This window comes from Microdochium trichocladiopsis, assembly GCF_020744255.1.
Source record: "Microdochium trichocladiopsis strain MPI-CAGE-CH-0230 chromosome Unknown B0I36scaffold_1, whole genome shotgun sequence".
NCBI lineage: Eukaryota > Fungi > Ascomycota > Sordariomycetes > Xylariales > Microdochiaceae > Microdochium > Microdochium trichocladiopsis.
Genome location: NW_025763544.1, coordinates 5860242 through 5877176, shown reverse-complemented (window position 1 = coordinate 5877176; position 16935 = coordinate 5860242). Strand labels below are relative to the sequence as shown.

Sequence of the window (16935 nt, the reverse complement as noted above, 5' to 3'; positions counted from 1 at the left end):
CCAGCACAAACCATTTCCGTGCTTGGCCATTCTGTCAAAAGTCGTAGGTACTTTACATGTTAGTGACCACGGCTGGTTTGGATCCTGAATTCCAGTGGAGGCAGCCGTACCGAACTTTTTGGGTTATTCACTCTTTACTGCGGCGAAGCACAACGTCCCGCAGCAGGGTGCCTAAGTGCTGGAACAGTTCCAAGCATTGGCACTCTTTGATCTTCACCTGCCACCCAACAATGACATCCCTCGGCTGCTGATATGACCAGTCTGGTGTGTCAACCAATGAATGTGGCTCTTGAAGTCAGATCTGGACTCGACAAAGACTTTTCCCCTCTGACGCTGCTTTGCAAGCTCTGCTTCAAAACAAAGGCGTCCAACAGTGACAAAATGAAGAAGATTCAGCGGCGAAGCCGACATATAAGACCGTGTCCCTCACTCCCCATCTGCTGCCACTCATGCAGAAGAGCATCTACATCTGCTCCTTCACCAAAAAATACCAAGTCCATCACTACAATCACTGCAATCTGCTTAAGGCAATATCCAAGATAGCGAGAGAGGTTACCATGGCTTCTTCGACTCGCCAGACCATATACTGGATCACCCGTAGTACAAAGCACTTCAAGAAAGTCGCAGTTATTTCACGTTACGCAAGTCCACAGGAGGTGCTTCAGAATTTCGAAACCGTCGAGTCTTTGATCGAAAAGCACCCGCTCTATCGGGAATTCAAACACGCTAAACGCATGTGAGTTTGCATAAACACCTGGATCCAATGTGGAACGAGGATGCACGGGTTAACAAGCGTTCTTCACTATGAGCGCACCACATACGACAATCAAAGATAAAGAGCGTCGTAGTACCTGGCGCCTCCAGACCGACGCCCAAAAAGCAGCCGAAAAGCACCAGGTCCTTCATATCTACGAGAAGCCTGATGGTCAATACCTCAGATATGAAATCTACGAACATGAAAAAACTGACGAGAAGCCTACGACGACTGATGAGAAGCCTAAGGCGTGAGTCAGGCAAGGGGAAGTAAGGCAGCATGAACTCCCTTGATTTCTTTCTTTTCCTTCGGCCTCATTCGGGTGGGGTATCGCAAACCACCTGGAAAATTGGTTTGGGCAAAGAGCACCCGCCTGGACCCTGACGGAGTACACTTACTTAACAAGTTGCTTCTGTGTCGCGCTTTTGCAATCAAACTCCAGATTTCCCTCTCTTCATTCCTTTCCATCTTGACCTACAGCTCTCATAGGCATGGCATTTATCACTCGTTTCACAACCCATTCTCGTTCTAACGTGTAATCAAAGATCTTAAATCTTACGTTAGGATAGCCACTCACTAAGTCAATCACCGTGTGTCAATTTGTTCCTGTTTGTTCTTGAGGGAATGGGTGTCAAAAGAACACACCAACTGCACAATGCCACGATATATAGTGATGATTGTACCAGAGCACTGAGCCACAATATCATGAGTTTCTGACAGATGCACGAGACAAGCATCTCAGGGAAGCAGCCTCTGCCATGATGCCGTACTGCCGCGCAAATCATCAGGAGTGTGCATGCGGACAGCACAAATGGCACATAACGTGCACATTCCAACTGGGAGGAATGGAGAGGAGTCTGTGTAATGAAAAGCGGTGGCATGGAAACAAAGAAATCGCCTCGGTCGCCATCAAGGCGTCTACCAATTTTTCGTTGGCGGAGACAAGCAAGGAGGGTGCGAAACCCTTTTCAAGGCAGCTGGCTGGAATTCACGCTCCAACAACAGACAACAAGGGGCTCAAACATCCAGACGCTAGCGACGTACATGCAACCGCGTATGACACGGGAAGATCGGGGCGGAATAAATACATGTTCAAGGGCAGGACTTTGGGTTTAAGGTTCGGTCATGCATATGGAGCAGCACCAACATCCCATCACCGCTTGCTCCCCGTGCCACAGCGGCGAGCTCACCCGGGACCTAGGCACGAAAGCATATGAAGAGAAGGTCAAAGGGTGTGTTGGTCGGCGGTCAGTCCAGCCAATATGTCCGGGTAATCGGAATCGCCACGAGTAATGTCTGGAGCGTCACATGCGTGCCAGCATTCCGGCTTGCCCCCACTCGTAGTTCAAGCCGCAAGGTTGAGGCATTGCTGCTCGCGTCACTCTGCTCAAGGCTGCGGATTTGCTTGTCCTTCAGTAAGAATCTATGTTCGCCCCGTGACAAACGTGACCCCTGTGTCCTTGGATGTTCGCGAGTGGTTCGACACCAAGCACGCCGCGCTCAGTTGACACCATAAATGCCAGCTCTCACACGAGATTGCGTGCAGAATGTGTCTCACAATCACGGCAGAGACGAGCAAGCTGGCATAGACGTTTCTCTTTCTTCCTGTATCGAACAACCCCCACAGCGGCTAGAATGTCTGCTTGGTCAACATAACGGACCATCGTCCATCAAGCGCGGAATTCTTCGCGGCCGCTTTTGATGCACCTCAGCCACAATGATGATCGGCCGCGCCCACGCATAACAACATTCCTCGCTTGTTGGTCGCTTCCGTAAGCTGGATGCTCACTCTCACCATCTAGCAGATTGCGTGCCATACAACTTGAGCATCAGTTTCTGCAGGGTAAGCTATTTATGGGCGCCACAGAGCCTGTTACCCGACTGGAGAGATGAGTGAAAACCTCAGGCTTCCCCGCTGATGTTGGAAGTGGTGGAGGCCCAAAGCACCGGCACATCCCGGCCCACACTAACGAAGCGGTGATTGCTTGTCTCCGCAAAGCAAGCAAAATTGCTAAAGACGATCCAGGTGTGTTGGATCAAGCAGACTTGGAGGGTCCAGAGGGCAAATTGATAGTAGCCATGTGAGGCGTGTATGTCATGGCTGAGAATCAAAGCTGAGAGTCTGCCTTCACTGCTGGACTTGTGAAGCTGGTCTTGGCGGCCGAGGAGAGCAGAGTAGTCGCAGTCCAATCTACTGATAGTTATCGCTTTGGTCCGTCAGTACACTCTGGCCCGTCAGAACACTCTGGCCCGTCAGAAATGTCGTCCAAAACGTACATGCATTCTGCTGATTAGACAGTCTTTCCAGGAAGTCCTCCCGACTTGTTGATGGTTCCAGTTGCCAGCCTGGCTCAGAACGAGTCCATCCCAACAAGTACAAGAGGATGGATATACGCATGAAAGAACCGTGGAAGGAGGAGAAACAAGTCTGGACCACCATCGGCTGTGGCCCACCTCCCCGACAGCCGAGATCAATGTCATTGTATGGAGATGTATCACATATCTTCGGGCTGAGGTGGCTTTTAAGCGATGCGACCAATAGTACACGAGGTACAACTCATAGAGAGCTGAAAACTGTAAGATAGAGTGACGTAGGTAATCGGAATTGAGGCTTACAACCTGTGTAGAGAATCTCTAGAGCGCTTGATCAACACAAGGGAGGAAGGGTCTCATACTGGCTGTCGTCTTACTATATCTACGCGTACACCATGGCTTCAGGGCAGACTTGCTGACTCAGCCAGCACAGCCTTGTACTTCAGGAGTAACGCCTGGGTGGTATGGCTATAACATACTGCTGTTGGTCCGTGGCAAGCGGGGAGAAGAGGGGTAGACAACATAAGAGAGCGCTTCTGTCTCTCAGACCTCACCTTGCACAAACAGCGTCACGACCCCCTACATCCACCCTTCTACGCATCGACTGCCATGGAACTTGTACCAGCAGAGATCCGCGATTGCATTGCACAATATCTGCAGGACGACAAGCTTGCCCGGCTTGCGATGGTAACAGTCTCACGCATGTGGCAGGCAACCATGGAAAAGCTGACATTTCAAGAAATACACTTGAGGAGTACTGAACTAGATCGCTTTAGGTTGATTGTCGACGGTGTCTACAGCCGCCGCAATCACGTTCGTTCAATATATTTCTCGGTCGTGCTTCGTGAATATACGGATGAAGAAAGGGGGTTGTTCGAAAATGACGAAGACAGGGCAGCGAACAACATGGCCTTCACTGCCGCGATTCGTAGCCTATTCAGCATGCTGCAGCACTGGGACGAGCATCATGAGAGGGCGGGTTCATTGACACTTGTACTCAACGACGTCTATTCCTCGGCTGACCATCCGTTCTTGCGCCGCTTCACGCCGCAGTGGGTGGCGGGAATGATAGATCGAGTTGTGAGAGAACCTGGAGATTCGACGCCAGGGGTGGAAGGCCGAATCCTGGATCTGTACAATTGGCGGCACCGATACTCTCACGTCGACCTCCTACCCGACTCAGAACTGCCTGCCGTGCCAGTAATCGGCGCTTTCAGGAAGCGTGTTCATACCAGAAACGTCTGTGATCACGTTCCCCTGGCGTTGGCTGCCTGCATGCCCAACCTCGTGCGGGCGGTCTGGCGGCTGAATATTTGGGAGATCAAATACCTGGACCTGCGCCGTGTCCATCGGCAAATGTTCACCGATGCTGTCGCCAGACACCTGGCTGACCTTACGAACTTACAAGTCCTTTCCATCTCTATGTGGATGCCAATCCCATGGGCGGACAACTTTACTCATGGCAATCTCAACCCTACGGACACGGGCACTAGCGATTATGACATGCTCAGCAACGCCCTGGGCAAAGCAATTGCAAGTCTTCCAGCTCTAAAAAGCCTCAATCTTTCTGGAACCTTCGACTCATCGCTCTTCTGGCCACCAAGCTCGTGCACCGACAAGGACCCGGACTACGGTGATGGCTTGACCTGCCGCTGGAAGTCCCTCGAAAGCATCCGGGTCCACCTTGATGGTCGAAGGCCTTCGGGAGGAACGTACTTTTCCATGCGCAACGGCAATGACCCACGAACAGGAGGCGCCATCAGCACCGAGAATGAGAGTCCGCCAGGCTATTCCAATAGTCATCTATCCCAAGATGGCGTGCCCGTATCAAGGCAATCAGAAACGGAGAGCTTCTCGACTCGGCAGCACACGTTCTCGATCGCTGGCAGGGGCACAGCTGTGCTGCCCGACCATGAAGGCACCCTATCTCCTGTTCTCGAAGCATTTGCGAAGGCGTGCGGCTGCCTGATGCCTAAACTGCGACAGGCAGAGCTCTCCTTTACCGTGCCAGCGATCGTTCCCGTTTCAGGTGTCGGAGGGTCTGCTGATGGTGCCACGACGTCGCTGCTGCATGACAGACGACTGTGGGGTGTGTGGTACTTCAGCCCAGGCGTGGTACCTGACCAAGATCAACGATGGTGTTGGCACCCCGAGTTTTGCGATGGAATCGACAGAAGACGGCTCTTCTGGGATACGTTGACCTGGCTGCCTGCGGACGACATCCATGAACTTTTTATCAACATTGGAGCTCAGCAGCATGGGCCGGACCTATATGAGAAGGACGTCAGTCTGCCGGATAGCACAGCTGCCGAACGTATACTTGAGGAACAAAGAAAACGCAGGCGGCTGCAAGAGCAGGCTGGAAGATGAAGATGGAGTTAGCTGCGAACAATCATGGCCAGTAGAGACGGATAAGCCGGCTTAGCCCGGGGCTCCGGCGGCCCTAAGGCCGTGAATCTTTGGATCGGTGGTGACGATGTTACATGCCCTGGTCTCGAGAGCATTGCACTGCATTCAAAATACAGTTCGATATGACGCTGAACTGACATAGATTGATACGTGATATTTCTCCATGAAGTGAAATGGATTCTACCTTATGCGCCAGCCTCTAGCACGCCTGTAACAGCAATTCCATAAAGCTTGCAGATGTGAACTGTTGTCACGCAATCTTGTAGACCTGGTCCGGCCCGACTGCGGTGAAGTGGTATGCTGCCGCACCGTAGGGAGCGCCTTTTGAGGCCAAAGAGTTTGTTGCAGGCCGAATCTGTCGTCTCCCCGACCGTCATGCCTGCCTCTTCCCATTTTCCTTGTATATGGTTTTCATACAGGTAGTCGTGATACTCGACGGTGCGCTGGTCGACAGCCGTACGCAGAGATGTCTCGCTGTTCTCAAAGAGATCGTGATTGTTGAAGAGTGTCGTTTGGGGAAGCGTGTTCTTGGCTAGGCGCATATTGCTGCCTAGTTCCCTGACCGATCGGACAATAAAATCAGAGCCGGATTTCGGTGCCCGGCGAAATTCCGGACCGGGGGAAATTAGCTACCATTGAAGATTTCAGAGGGACATGCTTCAGTCCCTTGCGCCCTACTGCCCGTGCTGCCCTTCTGCCCCTGCTCCGCCCCTACTGCCCCTTCCACCCCTACCGCCCCTACTGCGGACCCTAGGCGCGCGCGGGACCCCGACTGGTGCCAGGTCGCAGTGCGTGTGCTGGTTCTCCCGATTTACCTCGAAGCCAGTCTCGAGGTCTATCAAGCTGATCTCGGGACACACCCACCCGTCGTTGCAGCCCCCAAACCAATGTTGAAATGCACGTTCGAGGAATCCTACCGTATGGCTCCACGGAGCGAAGCCATATGCGGTATGTACTTGCACGCTCTCGAGGTTGCAAAACCTGTCCAGATCGTTTACGCCGACTGCGAAGTAATTAGGGTCGATCTCGCTGAAGTGCAGTATAATGCGCTTCATGGCGGCGCACTCTTGGTCGCTTAGTCTGTCAAGGAAGATGGCGTTGTCGACAAAGCGGACGGTGTCGAGCTCGTAGTTGAGCCAGATGTAACGTGGGCTCTTGCGGTCGCGGAGGGTGCGGACGTAGGGCGCCTCTCTGCGCGATTCGCGACAGGCATGAAGGACGGCCGGCACCGAGTCGCAATGGAATAAGTACTGGTCGACGAGGTATTTTGGATTTCGCTTGGATCCCAGCCTCGGCGGCCGCTGGTGCAGCGTGACGATGCGGGGGAACGCAGCGAGGCGCCAGATGATGCACCGCAGCTCGGCCGGCAGAGACGGGAAGGCGTGGAAGGTGTCGGCATCGGCATCGGCATCGGACGGTGCCATGGCGGAGATGGAGAATGTAGCACGATTGTGAGGCCACCCGAAGGGAAGGCAGGGCCGGGGTTCTCTGGAGGTTGGAATCGACAGGAGATTTTGCGACAGCGAGATTGCACATCTCCGCAGACTTGCAGACTTGCAGGCACTTGTTGCAAGGCGCATGAGTTATGTAGACCGGCAGAAACCGGCCAAAGTCGAACTACTTTAAATACGCTAACGTACTTTATGTTTGGTACCTGTTGTTGCCTAATACCCTACCGCGGCCTCACTACTATAGTACTGCATTCAACCCATGGAACCAACATCTTTGACCCCGGCCAAATGACAAGCACACGTAGAGGTCTATGCTCATGGAGCGATGACATGCATATTATACGTACCTTGGTCTTTTGGTCTATCGTCTCGCCATGGCTATTACAGCAGGTCATCTCGCCTTCTTGGCTACTTAGTACTTAGCCATGCATTGAGCAGCTTCATCTTCATCCATCCGTGACGGCTGGCATCTCTCGCCCTCCACCAAACTCGTTCTTTTGTCTTTGACCACCATGACACCAGCCTAGATGGCGAGCAGCCTTTGGTGGGTGCGCAGGCCAAGATGCTGGATGGGGCGCTGCAAAAGTACCAGTAGACAATCACGGACGGCTACGACGCGAAGTTCGAGATCTACGCAGACCGCATCGCGCGGCTGGTGCCAGCACAGCTGGTCGCCTCGATGCGGGGCGCCCAGAAGTCGGGCTTCTGGAGCTGCGCCGAGAAGAAGTTTGTTTTCTGCTGCTCCGACTACACGGGGCCCTTTGGCGACTGTGCCCATTGTGAGACCTCGAGTGGTTGTCGGACCGGTGACCGCCTGGTGCCCGTCGACTGCCCTACGAATATCCCAAGCGGCCACGACTTGGAGGTGCCCGACATGCCCGAAATCCATTGCACCCTGACCAACGAGGACGGCTTCCACGACGACCTCTTGAACACGTATGGCATCGACCGCAAAATGGGTCAAGATCGGCAAGTACATGGCGCAGCTCCACACCCACTGCCAATTCGGGGACCCGGCAGCCGTCAATCAGTGCATCGAAGACAAGAGCGTCTGGTAGACGGGCTTCCCTGTGCCTGGCGACATTGTAGTTTCGGACCCCAAAGCCCTCATCGCCGACAACGCCGACAATATCGCCATCTTGTCGTCGCAGATGGTCGAGCGCGCCTTCTGGGCTGACTGGGGCGGCGGATTCTCCACGCACACCTAAGTGGCAGATTCGACAGCTCTGCTCGCCTTCATGATGGTCGCCGCCGTAGAGAGAGCATGGACAAGGTGGTCGAGATGACCAACGCCATCTGCAACTCATCAATCACGCAAATATCAAGGTCATATTCGAGAAATGAAAAATGTGTTTTATGTGCTGACTCGTCTTCATGACTGTACACCAATACCAACACCGATTTCTCTTATGTTTCATTTCCTGCCGAGAGCCATTCTCAAAGCAAGAATCACGTTCGCTCTGACAGTTTGTTGACTTGTCCCATTCTCATGTACAGTCACAACCACGAGCTTCAAACCCGATTGTCACGCAAGTGCTTCCTTGCTTCCATCAGCGCTTTTCCCAGTCTGTTCTCCCCCCATTCTTTCCTGTTCTGTGGTATCATGGCCTCTTTTGCAGTGAGTCCAATGCCCCATACCCGATCCTCCGATGCCGCCTCAACGAGCAGCCGGTCTCTAGTGTCGAGAAGCAGGTTTCGCAGCTTGGGGTTCTGTTCGAACTTGGCTATGCTGCCAGCCACAACGACCTGGCTCTTGATTTTGTCCCAGCTCTGTGCGTCGAAGCCCTTGGCTTTGCTCGCGATCCGCTTTTGCTCTTTCGGGTCCTTTGTCGCGAGGATGAGTTGCTGAGTCGTCTTGTCACGGAAGCGGCCGGCTTTGCAGTACATCATGAACTGCTCGGCGCAGTTGAAGTAGATGGGTGTCCAGGGGTCGTCGGGGTCTATCTCGTGGCCCACTAGGTCGGACATTTCTTGCTTGGTGACGGTGAAGGTGGCAGGGTACCACTGGCAAAAGGCGCCATTCTGTTCGTTGGCTTTGAAGAAGAAGACGGGATCGTTCTGGTTGGCGTCTGGGGGTGTTTTCGGGCGACTGACAGGAGGTGGTGACTTTGACGAGCGTTGTGCATTCTGATTTGCTGCTGGTAGGGGAGGCGAGCTGCGCCTGGTCGCTTTTGCGGGCTGCATGGTGTGTGGCCTGATTTGGCTGGGTTGAGTGTAGCAGAGCATGATGCCAGACTGTCTGAGCCCATGGCTGGCTTTTTATGTGCTCGAGAGCGTGCACTTGTAAAGCTGAGATTCAGACCCAACAAGACTGATGCAGTGGGAGCGTCCTTCCGTCAATGTCCTGTGGGTGGGAACGTGTAAGTGGTGTGGCCAGCGAGTCACCAGAGTGGGGCTGCTCTCGCCCAGCATGGACAAGCAGCTGGGACTTTATTTTGTGGACCATGGCAAGTTCAAGTCGGTCGACTTGTGGCCCTCCCCAGCTTGTCGTCGACAACCTGTTTCCTCTGCCCCTCTCGGCTCGAGGCATCATCGTCTCGACTCTATTCTCCCCTTTCTCGCCTTCTCCCTCGCTCTTGTCCTCAAGCAGCCGTCGAGCAAGTCAAGCAGCAACCATGTTGCGCTTCTCCGACGCTGCTTCGGACGGCAAGGCCCTCGACAGCAGCGATGCTGAGATGCTGCAGAGCGCTTCCGTCACAAGTGCGAAACAGAGCACACGCTGTTGAACAAGGGGTAAGCAAGGTGTGGAGAGGAGCAAAAGTGATCTATGCCTGAGCAGGTATCGACTCTCGACGAGGCCTTGACAATAGTGGAGTGCTTAAGCTCCTTAGTTGTGGAAAATGATGTAGCTACAACTGATTTATGAAATATATAAGTGTACGGTAATCCAAGTGTTTGGAATAATGCTGGTGAAAGGTCATCCCCTTATAATTGGTCCTCTGATCGTGTGTCCTCGGCTCGCTCTCCCTCGTTGGCTATTACCTTCAGTCTGTCACCTGTTTGCCGAGAGTTTCGTCAAAGACTACTTGTCGGGGCCAATCTTCAGACTGCCAGGCGTTCCCAAGATTTACAATAGGCCATCAGGTAGTGTGCCCGCAAGAGGTCCCTGTGCCAGTAGTGGTCAGCGAATTGCCACAAAAGCACGAAATTGGCGAGGGTTGGGAAGCTTATTGCCTATTGTATGTACAGCAACAATGTCAAACGCCAGGAGAAGGCCAGTGAGTAACTTACCAGAAACAGCACAGCCCTATCACGAATTCTCCACTGCACCGGAGCCTCACCAGAATCGTCACAATCGTCCGCCGTGCGCACCCAGATGTCCTGATACATCGCGTACACGAACGAAACGCTCCCCCCGTCCAGGGGCACCACGGCGGGGAACGCCCCGTCGGGACTGATGAAGTTGTTCGACATGGTGTAAGTCGCGCTGATCGCCGCGACCTCGTCTCCCTGGTCACGGCACAGTTGGATTGCCGAAGTTCCCGTGTGGTGCTGCGTGTGCGTGAAGACGCTCACCGTAGCCGCGATCTCTTCCTTGACTGCTTCCACACCGTGCATGACTCCGACGGACGAGTAATTTGCGCTCACATCGGGGGCGAAGACAGTGTCGAGGACATCAAAGTCGCGGCTGTCAACAGCAAGGGGATAACGCGCGATGGTCTGGCGGATTTGCTCAATGTCGGAGGCGGACCCTGCGCCGGAGAAGGGCGCGGTTGATATTTCTGCGAAGATCCTTGCAACAACTGGGAGAGATAGGGCACCTTCTTTGTGGAGGAAAATAGGTGGGCATGCCGGAAGGGAAGGAATGGGAACTGCAGGTGTCGATGTGCTTGGGAGTGGGCTCGCGGTTGCGACGACTGCAAGAGCAGCCAATGCGCTAAAATAGAAGGACATCATGCTTGATGGTGTATAAGGACGAAATTGAAGTTGAGTAAGATGCTTGTACTAGGTGTGTAGATTGAAAGTGTATTTGGCTGTGTTGCTTCAGATGTTACAACAATGCGGAAAACCTCGCGCTTTTATACAGTTTCACGATTGCTCTATGCTCAGCGACTCTACCGCAGGCTCTTGTCGAAATATCCTGTGACCAAACCCAAAATTGTCGCCGTGATCATTGACAAATCCTAACATCCATTCCCGACGCTGGAGGTAGCTGAGATATCGTCAGACGTGAGGCAAGGGCCGAATGTGGCAACCCTAACTCGGCAGCGACGAATGAACTGCCCTGTTGTCAGCCGCTCAGCCTCAAGCACCTAGTCTTGCATGGAATGCGCTGAATAAGTTTCCACGCACGTGTGTTCCTGGCTCTGCCCCCACGTGGCTTGGCTCACCTATTTATATAGGAGTCGGCCCCCAAGCTCATGTTCACCTGATGGCGGTGCTGATTCGCCTCTCCTCTTCCCCGCAAGTTCATAAACGGAAGGAATACGAAGCGGCTAGTTCCGGTCAGGAAATGGTGAGAATTGTCTTGGCGTAAATGGCACTGCCTTCACTTCTGACTGCGCCTTGTTAAGGCAACAGCGCAATTGACAAATTTCGAAGGGTACGACATCATGTGCAACAACAGGCGGTACCACCCGATGGTCCCGTGACCAGCAGATCTCTATCTCAATGAAGTGCTCAAGTTTGCTCTCATCCCAAAGCTCAACTGGTACGAGGAAGCTTACGAGGACCATGGCACGGCCAGGCCGATGTTTTGCCTTTCGAGCGGCGTCATTCTCGTTTGCTTGAAAGACAAATAGAGCCTTTTCTAGCTTTGGGAATTTCTAGACAGATCTGTCCCTTTTCATCATGCGCAGCTCAACCACCACCGACCCCAAGACTGCAACCCACACGGTTCCATCCGCTTGCTATTTCTGACCATCTTTCTGTTGAGTCCGGCTCGGGCTTTTACCGAACACTTGAATTCGCTCCATGCACCCTGTCATTCGCAGATCATTCACCGCTCCTGTGGGAATGGGAAAGATTCTTCATCTCGCCTACCTCCATGTTACGCTTGGCAGAGGCACGATAGGCGTCAGAATGAAATTCGCTTTTGGCCGCAGCCCGTCGTTGGTGACGGTTGAATGCAATCATGAGGCTATGCGAGTAATTGGAGGAAAATCATCCGCACGTGACAAGCCGAGGTCGCACTATCGATACTACGTCTATGACTAATTACATGGAGAAATTCCTAATGCTTCCGAATGTGGCAGAACGAATACTGGAACGGTATTTTCAGAGTCGGTTTTGCTGTAGACATTCCATTCGCATGACTTCTCGTGACTGCGGCCCAATCTCTACCCGTTCCGACCTCGTATAGCTTCGAGAGATTGCCCGCAGCTCTCTTGGACAAAAGTTGCGCAACTTTATGATCTCCATGGGCTTGTCTTGAGGTTGTTGCTTTCTGCCAAGACTGTTCCGCCACCTAGTTCGATACTCCTTGCTGCCTGGGAACAGCACCATATGGGCGTCTCGAATCTTTGGTTCTCGGCGGACGGGGGAACCAATGTCTCCGGAATTGCTGGTTAAATATATGTTCGTATATTGTCATGCAGAGCTCTTTGAGTACATACATCCAGCCCACGTCGTACTTATCAAGACAGATCTCGTCCTCATCCTCATTATCACCATCTTCTTCTTCTTCTTCTTCTTCTTCTTCTTCTTCTTCTTCGCTCTTCTTCGCTCTTCTCCTCCTCAGAGCTGTCTCCTTATGAGGGTGGGAGCTCGAGCGGATGCGGCGCGTGGACTATAGTCATCACAACCTCTGGTCTATGGATGACAAAATTCGCGTATTCCTCGTACGCGCGTATGCTGTCGAGGGTAGCCTTACCAACGTGGAGAGCATACATGAACTGAGCGAGACCTCTGTTCTCAGGTCGTCCGCACCTGGCCTCTCGCGCTCGGAAGAGAGGCCGTTACGCTCATTCGTACGCTTCGCGAACGACGCCATCATTTGCTCCAATTAGAGCATTACGGCCCTGGAATATATAGTCTAGTGAAGCACTTTTGCCATAGTTTCCTGCATCTCGTTTTCGCGATGGTATGAGTCGACGTCGTTACGCATCTTTGCGAGATAGCGATCCCATAAGCCTCCATCGGAATAGTCGCAGCGATAAAGGACAAGACCGCAGATCCAGAAGCCAATGTCTTGCATCTGCTTGCCGTGTCGGCCTATGCCTAGCTGCTTGGGCTCAGCGACCTGTAGTATGGCATAATTGGCGGGCAGCGAAGGGTGCACCGCGGCTTGCTGCAAAGCAGTCGCCATGCTTGGAGGAAAGGGGAGCAGCAAGTTGTTAAAATGGTGAATGTTTGGATTAGCCAGGATCTGGCTATCTGCCTATTTCAACACAAGCAATATGCTAGGCGAAGGCGATCCAGTATAACGCACAAGCTGGCCGTGTTCCGTAAGGCGTGCATGGGCCTTGTTGCAGGAGAATGTCTACCTTAGATCAGCGGCCTGGCGAACAACAGCCATGGAACACTTCGAGGTACCTGCGGTACGACAAGGTGCGTGCTCTTGGAAATGCATGGCCGGCCGACCCCACTAAAATTACTGGCATTGTCAAGTAGGCCTGCAAGTCCCTTTGCACCACCACCACGGATCCGAGAATGTCACATCAGCATGGCCCATATATCTTCTGCTGGGCCAGTGCCAGACATCTTGCTCTATGAATACAGCGAACTCGCCTTCAGACATTCACGTTGTATGGCTGAGAGCCATTTCATGTTGCTAAGCACGGTTCCCGGAACCCCCAATGGCAAGGGTTCGCGGGTTGAGGGAGGGTGGGGGCCAACATCTATGATTGGATCCTAGTAGAGAGCAATGTACGCCATTTTTCCGGCCCACTCCTCACAGATTCACCCCCTTACCTCAAGTCGATCCTGTCATGATTTTTTGTGAATCAATTAGCTTAGGCTTCACAGATATCGGATGCCCACGATTCTTCCCAAGGTAGATCAAGCCTTGGAGCGCGTTGTGGGAGTTGCTTGGTTGCCCTGATCAAAACAATGAACAAAGGGGGTTTCAGCATCGCAAAATTGCGATCACAAGAGGTGGTGTTTTTAAAGCGCCGCCCAGTCGCAAGGCAGATTCATGCACATCTCGGAGTGAAAGGCTGGTAGCTGAGTATGATCTCGTGACGTCGCTTCTGCAGTGTGACCAATGATCCCTGCCCAACTCGCTGCCAGGGCATCCAGGCTTATCAACGCCAACGAGCGAGCCGAATCAGCGAAAAGAACATTGCATGTACCCTGGCGGCTCTGCACAATATCGCAAATCATCGAAACGATAAGCAAAAGGTTATGCCCAAGTCCTCGTAGCCTAGGCTCGTTGCCGTAGTATGCCTCTGACTTGCTGGCGAGTCCGCTTCTGGTGCTGGTGGCTTGCGAAAGACGCTGCGGTCAGTCTTAGGCAGGGAGCTTCTTCGGTACATTGTTCGTCTTGCCGCCACAAGATGTACTCGTCCCAGCTGGAGCTCTCACACCTGTAGCAGGAGCGATTGCCCGGCTTTACCCATCACTATCATACACTAGGGTGTCAGGCCTGTTTTATCGGTGCCGTGAACATCACTGGCAGGCTACATGCGGGAAACATCGATGCTTTCATCATTAGCGCCTACATCCAGGGGGATGGAGGAGGCGTCGAGAAGGCGGCTGATCGACCTGCTTGAAAAAGCCTCAACGCAGATATCGTTGATAAGCTGTTGAGCCTATCAATAGTGATCATCGGCGATCCTGGCCGGGGTCGTATCGTAAGAATAGTGGTAATGTGTCAGGCTGCCAGGCCTGGCCTGGAACATAGCCACGCTGTGAGTAACCGCACAGGCTGCAGAATGCATCTTGGCGAGGCGCATGTCAGCACAAGGGTGCGTCACCGACTTGATGGAGGCTCTTATAATATGTGCTTACGCTCTGACAAGCATCAGGCCCGCTCTCAGATTTTCTCCCATTGATCTCCTACCTCAACTTTTGTTTTCGAAATGAGCGAAAACCGCCCTTTCGACTATCAGTACGACTGCTCCATACAAGCGCTGTTCGATGACTATCCCGGCCTGAGCCGTGAGCCCAATGCGGACATCTCGGGAATTGGTGTATGGACTGTCCAGACCCATCGCGCCTTGCTAGATCCTCAAACTGATGCTCATTGGTACGCAGGTCTTCGTTGGCTTCGTGGGCACCGCGTTCCTTGCAATGCTGCTGTTGGTTTTTAATTATCTCTTCGCTCACGAGCCAGACCATAACCCTTTTCTCCACCGCTACCGACAGCCATCGGATGATGATGATGACCAGCCCCAACGGGAGCAGTTGGCCACATATTGGAAGCCAAATCCTTTGGACGTAAGATTACTGGCATTTATTCGGCGCCACGCTAGGATCGAAGGCAAGTGGCGACGTTCGTCGACAATTTTAATGAGGTAGGTCTAGCTGCTATATTCTTTCATATGAGTATGTACTGAGCTATGGTATGAGACAGTGCATATTAAATATGTGCGATACACAAGTCATCACGGGCCTTGCCATTCTACTCAGCGGCTTTCTGGCTCTTAGCGATAATGAAGAGCCGCTGACAGCTTCCGATTGGTTCATGGTCGTCTATCTTGCATGGTTTGCGGCTGCCACCCATCTAGCAGGCCTAAGTACACTTCGACCGTACTTCCGAGGCAAAATAAGTCCCAGCTTTACGTTGAGACTCATGTCTATTGTTGTGCTCCTCCTCATCCTCATTGTAGGCATGATACCAACAGGGTATTTCAACTGGGGCGACGCTAGCGCTTACACCGCCGTAAAACCGCACTCTCCCGCCATATGTTACTTTAAGCCATCTACAGCACAAAGACTCTGGGGAGCGGGTTACGAGATCGATGGGTATAACGTCTCTTACGCTATACTTGGCCTACCTGCGCCAGACAGCCGTGTCGAAACCACCAGCGCCATGCAAGGGATGATTTTCGGAGTCTTACTCCTTGCATATGGCTTCACCAGTCGGTGCATCAAACTGTTTCCCCGAGCGTCGCGGTTTGTTACCGACAAAGCTCGACGACCAGTCAGCAATTTAATACGATACTTCGTGGGGGGGATCTTGAAGAAGGGTTTCGCAATGGGAAAGAATCAGTCTCTACGCTCCAGTCTGATTCAGGACTTCTGGACGGACCTGTTGGTTCTTCCGAGCGTGGGCTTCTATCTATTTCTAAGGTGGAACATCGACTTCTACAACTCGATGCTGGCCGAGGTGCGTTTCTCACGAGGAGAACCAAAGACTCTCAAAATAGCGCAACGACCCATTGTTGTCAATTCTGGCTTTTCCACTGATAGTAATTACACAGCTCTTTTGGCTCGTCTTGGTCCTGTCCTGGGGTTTGACGAAATTGATCAGCCTACGCATCTGGAGCCAGAACAAAACACAATATCAGGAGGACCTCAACAAATGGTCTTTTGGCCAGGTAATTGCCGTAGCGTTGCTAGCAGCTCCCGTCCTAAACATAGCCAGACAGTTTCTGGACTCTGGCAGAAAATGCTCCGGTTACCACGATTATTTGGTGTCCTTGGACAGCCCTAGCCACCGGCATCGTTCTATTCCCGAAGCCCCAGAAAGGGAGCACGCTTTATACGAAAACGATAGAGATATCGAATTAGACCTACTGCTACAGCAACCAGCGAGCGTGCATTCCGTCTTGCCATCTGGCACGCCATTACATAGCACTTGTCGCGTCCCTTTATGTGCTTCGAACAAACTGTCACGGGCCAGCGAGCTCATTGCACTGGACGGCAGCCCCAAATGTACATGGGCCCCCACTATCATGTGGCTTAGCTTTCTATACTGGCTTGAGCTCGTCATTCTCGCTTCAGCCATGACAAACACGGCAAACGACTTCGGTGGTTCCGGGCGCGCTCACGCTCGCGGGCCAGTGTGGAGTATGACCGAATTTTGGTTTACGGCCGGAGGTCTATTCTGGTGGACGATGACTTTGTATCCTGCTGTGATTGGGCTAAGTGTGGCTGGCGCAATGCAGCTGGAGCACTTCTATA

The 16935-nt window shown here is 52.8% G+C and overlaps 5 protein-coding genes across 5 annotated transcripts; 2 read left to right on the top strand and 3 right to left on the bottom strand.

Moving 5' to 3' along the window:
* The first annotated feature begins 4463 nt into the window (after nucleotides 1-4463).
* On the top strand, nucleotides 4464-5603 carry B0I36DRAFT_312919 (uncharacterized protein). Its single transcript, XM_046152561.1, has one exon. The coding sequence runs from the start codon at nucleotides 4490-4492 to the stop codon at nucleotides 5435-5437; it is 948 nt and encodes a 315-aa protein (XP_046019544.1). The 5' UTR covers nucleotides 4464-4489; the 3' UTR covers nucleotides 5438-5603.
* A 52-nt stretch (nucleotides 5604-5655) lies between these two features.
* B0I36DRAFT_427683 (uncharacterized protein) lies at nucleotides 5656-6900 on the bottom strand (the record flags this gene model as incomplete). The annotated part of the gene is given in 3 exon segments (XM_046162432.1): nucleotides 5656-5919; nucleotides 5937-6105; nucleotides 6292-6900. The coding sequence occupies 3 exon segments, from the start codon at nucleotides 6898-6900 to the stop codon at nucleotides 5888-5890; spliced, it is 810 nt and encodes a 269-aa protein (XP_046019543.1). The 3' UTR covers nucleotides 5656-5887.
* Nucleotides 6901-7606: 706 nt separating this feature from the next.
* On the top strand, nucleotides 7607-8135 carry B0I36DRAFT_345084 (uncharacterized protein; the record flags this gene model as incomplete). Its single annotated transcript, XM_046156326.1, has 2 exons — nucleotides 7607-7900; nucleotides 7986-8135. The coding sequence occupies 2 exons, from the start codon at nucleotides 7607-7609 to the stop codon at nucleotides 8133-8135; spliced, it is 444 nt and encodes a 147-aa protein (XP_046019542.1).
* A 270-nt stretch (nucleotides 8136-8405) lies between these two features.
* B0I36DRAFT_392516 (uncharacterized protein) lies at nucleotides 8406-9111 on the bottom strand (the record flags this gene model as incomplete). The annotated part of the gene is made up of 2 exons (XM_046161435.1): nucleotides 8406-9033; nucleotides 9103-9111. The coding sequence occupies 2 exons, from the start codon at nucleotides 9109-9111 to the stop codon at nucleotides 8440-8442; spliced, it is 603 nt and encodes a 200-aa protein (XP_046019541.1). The 3' UTR covers nucleotides 8406-8439.
* Nucleotides 9112-9969: 858 nt separating this feature from the next.
* Nucleotides 9970-10824, bottom strand: B0I36DRAFT_345082 (uncharacterized protein; the record flags this gene model as incomplete). The annotated part of the gene is made up of 2 exons (XM_046156325.1): nucleotides 9970-10101; nucleotides 10159-10824. The coding sequence occupies 2 exons, from the start codon at nucleotides 10822-10824 to the stop codon at nucleotides 9970-9972; spliced, it is 798 nt and encodes a 265-aa protein (XP_046019540.1).
* Between the last annotated feature and the right edge of the window lie 6111 nt (nucleotides 10825-16935).

What these genes read in the sequence shown, in the direction of transcription:
- B0I36DRAFT_312919 (XM_046152561.1), top strand. Translation starts at nt 4,490, where the DNA reads ATGTGGATGCCAATCCCATGGGCGGACAACTTTACTCATGGCAATCTC.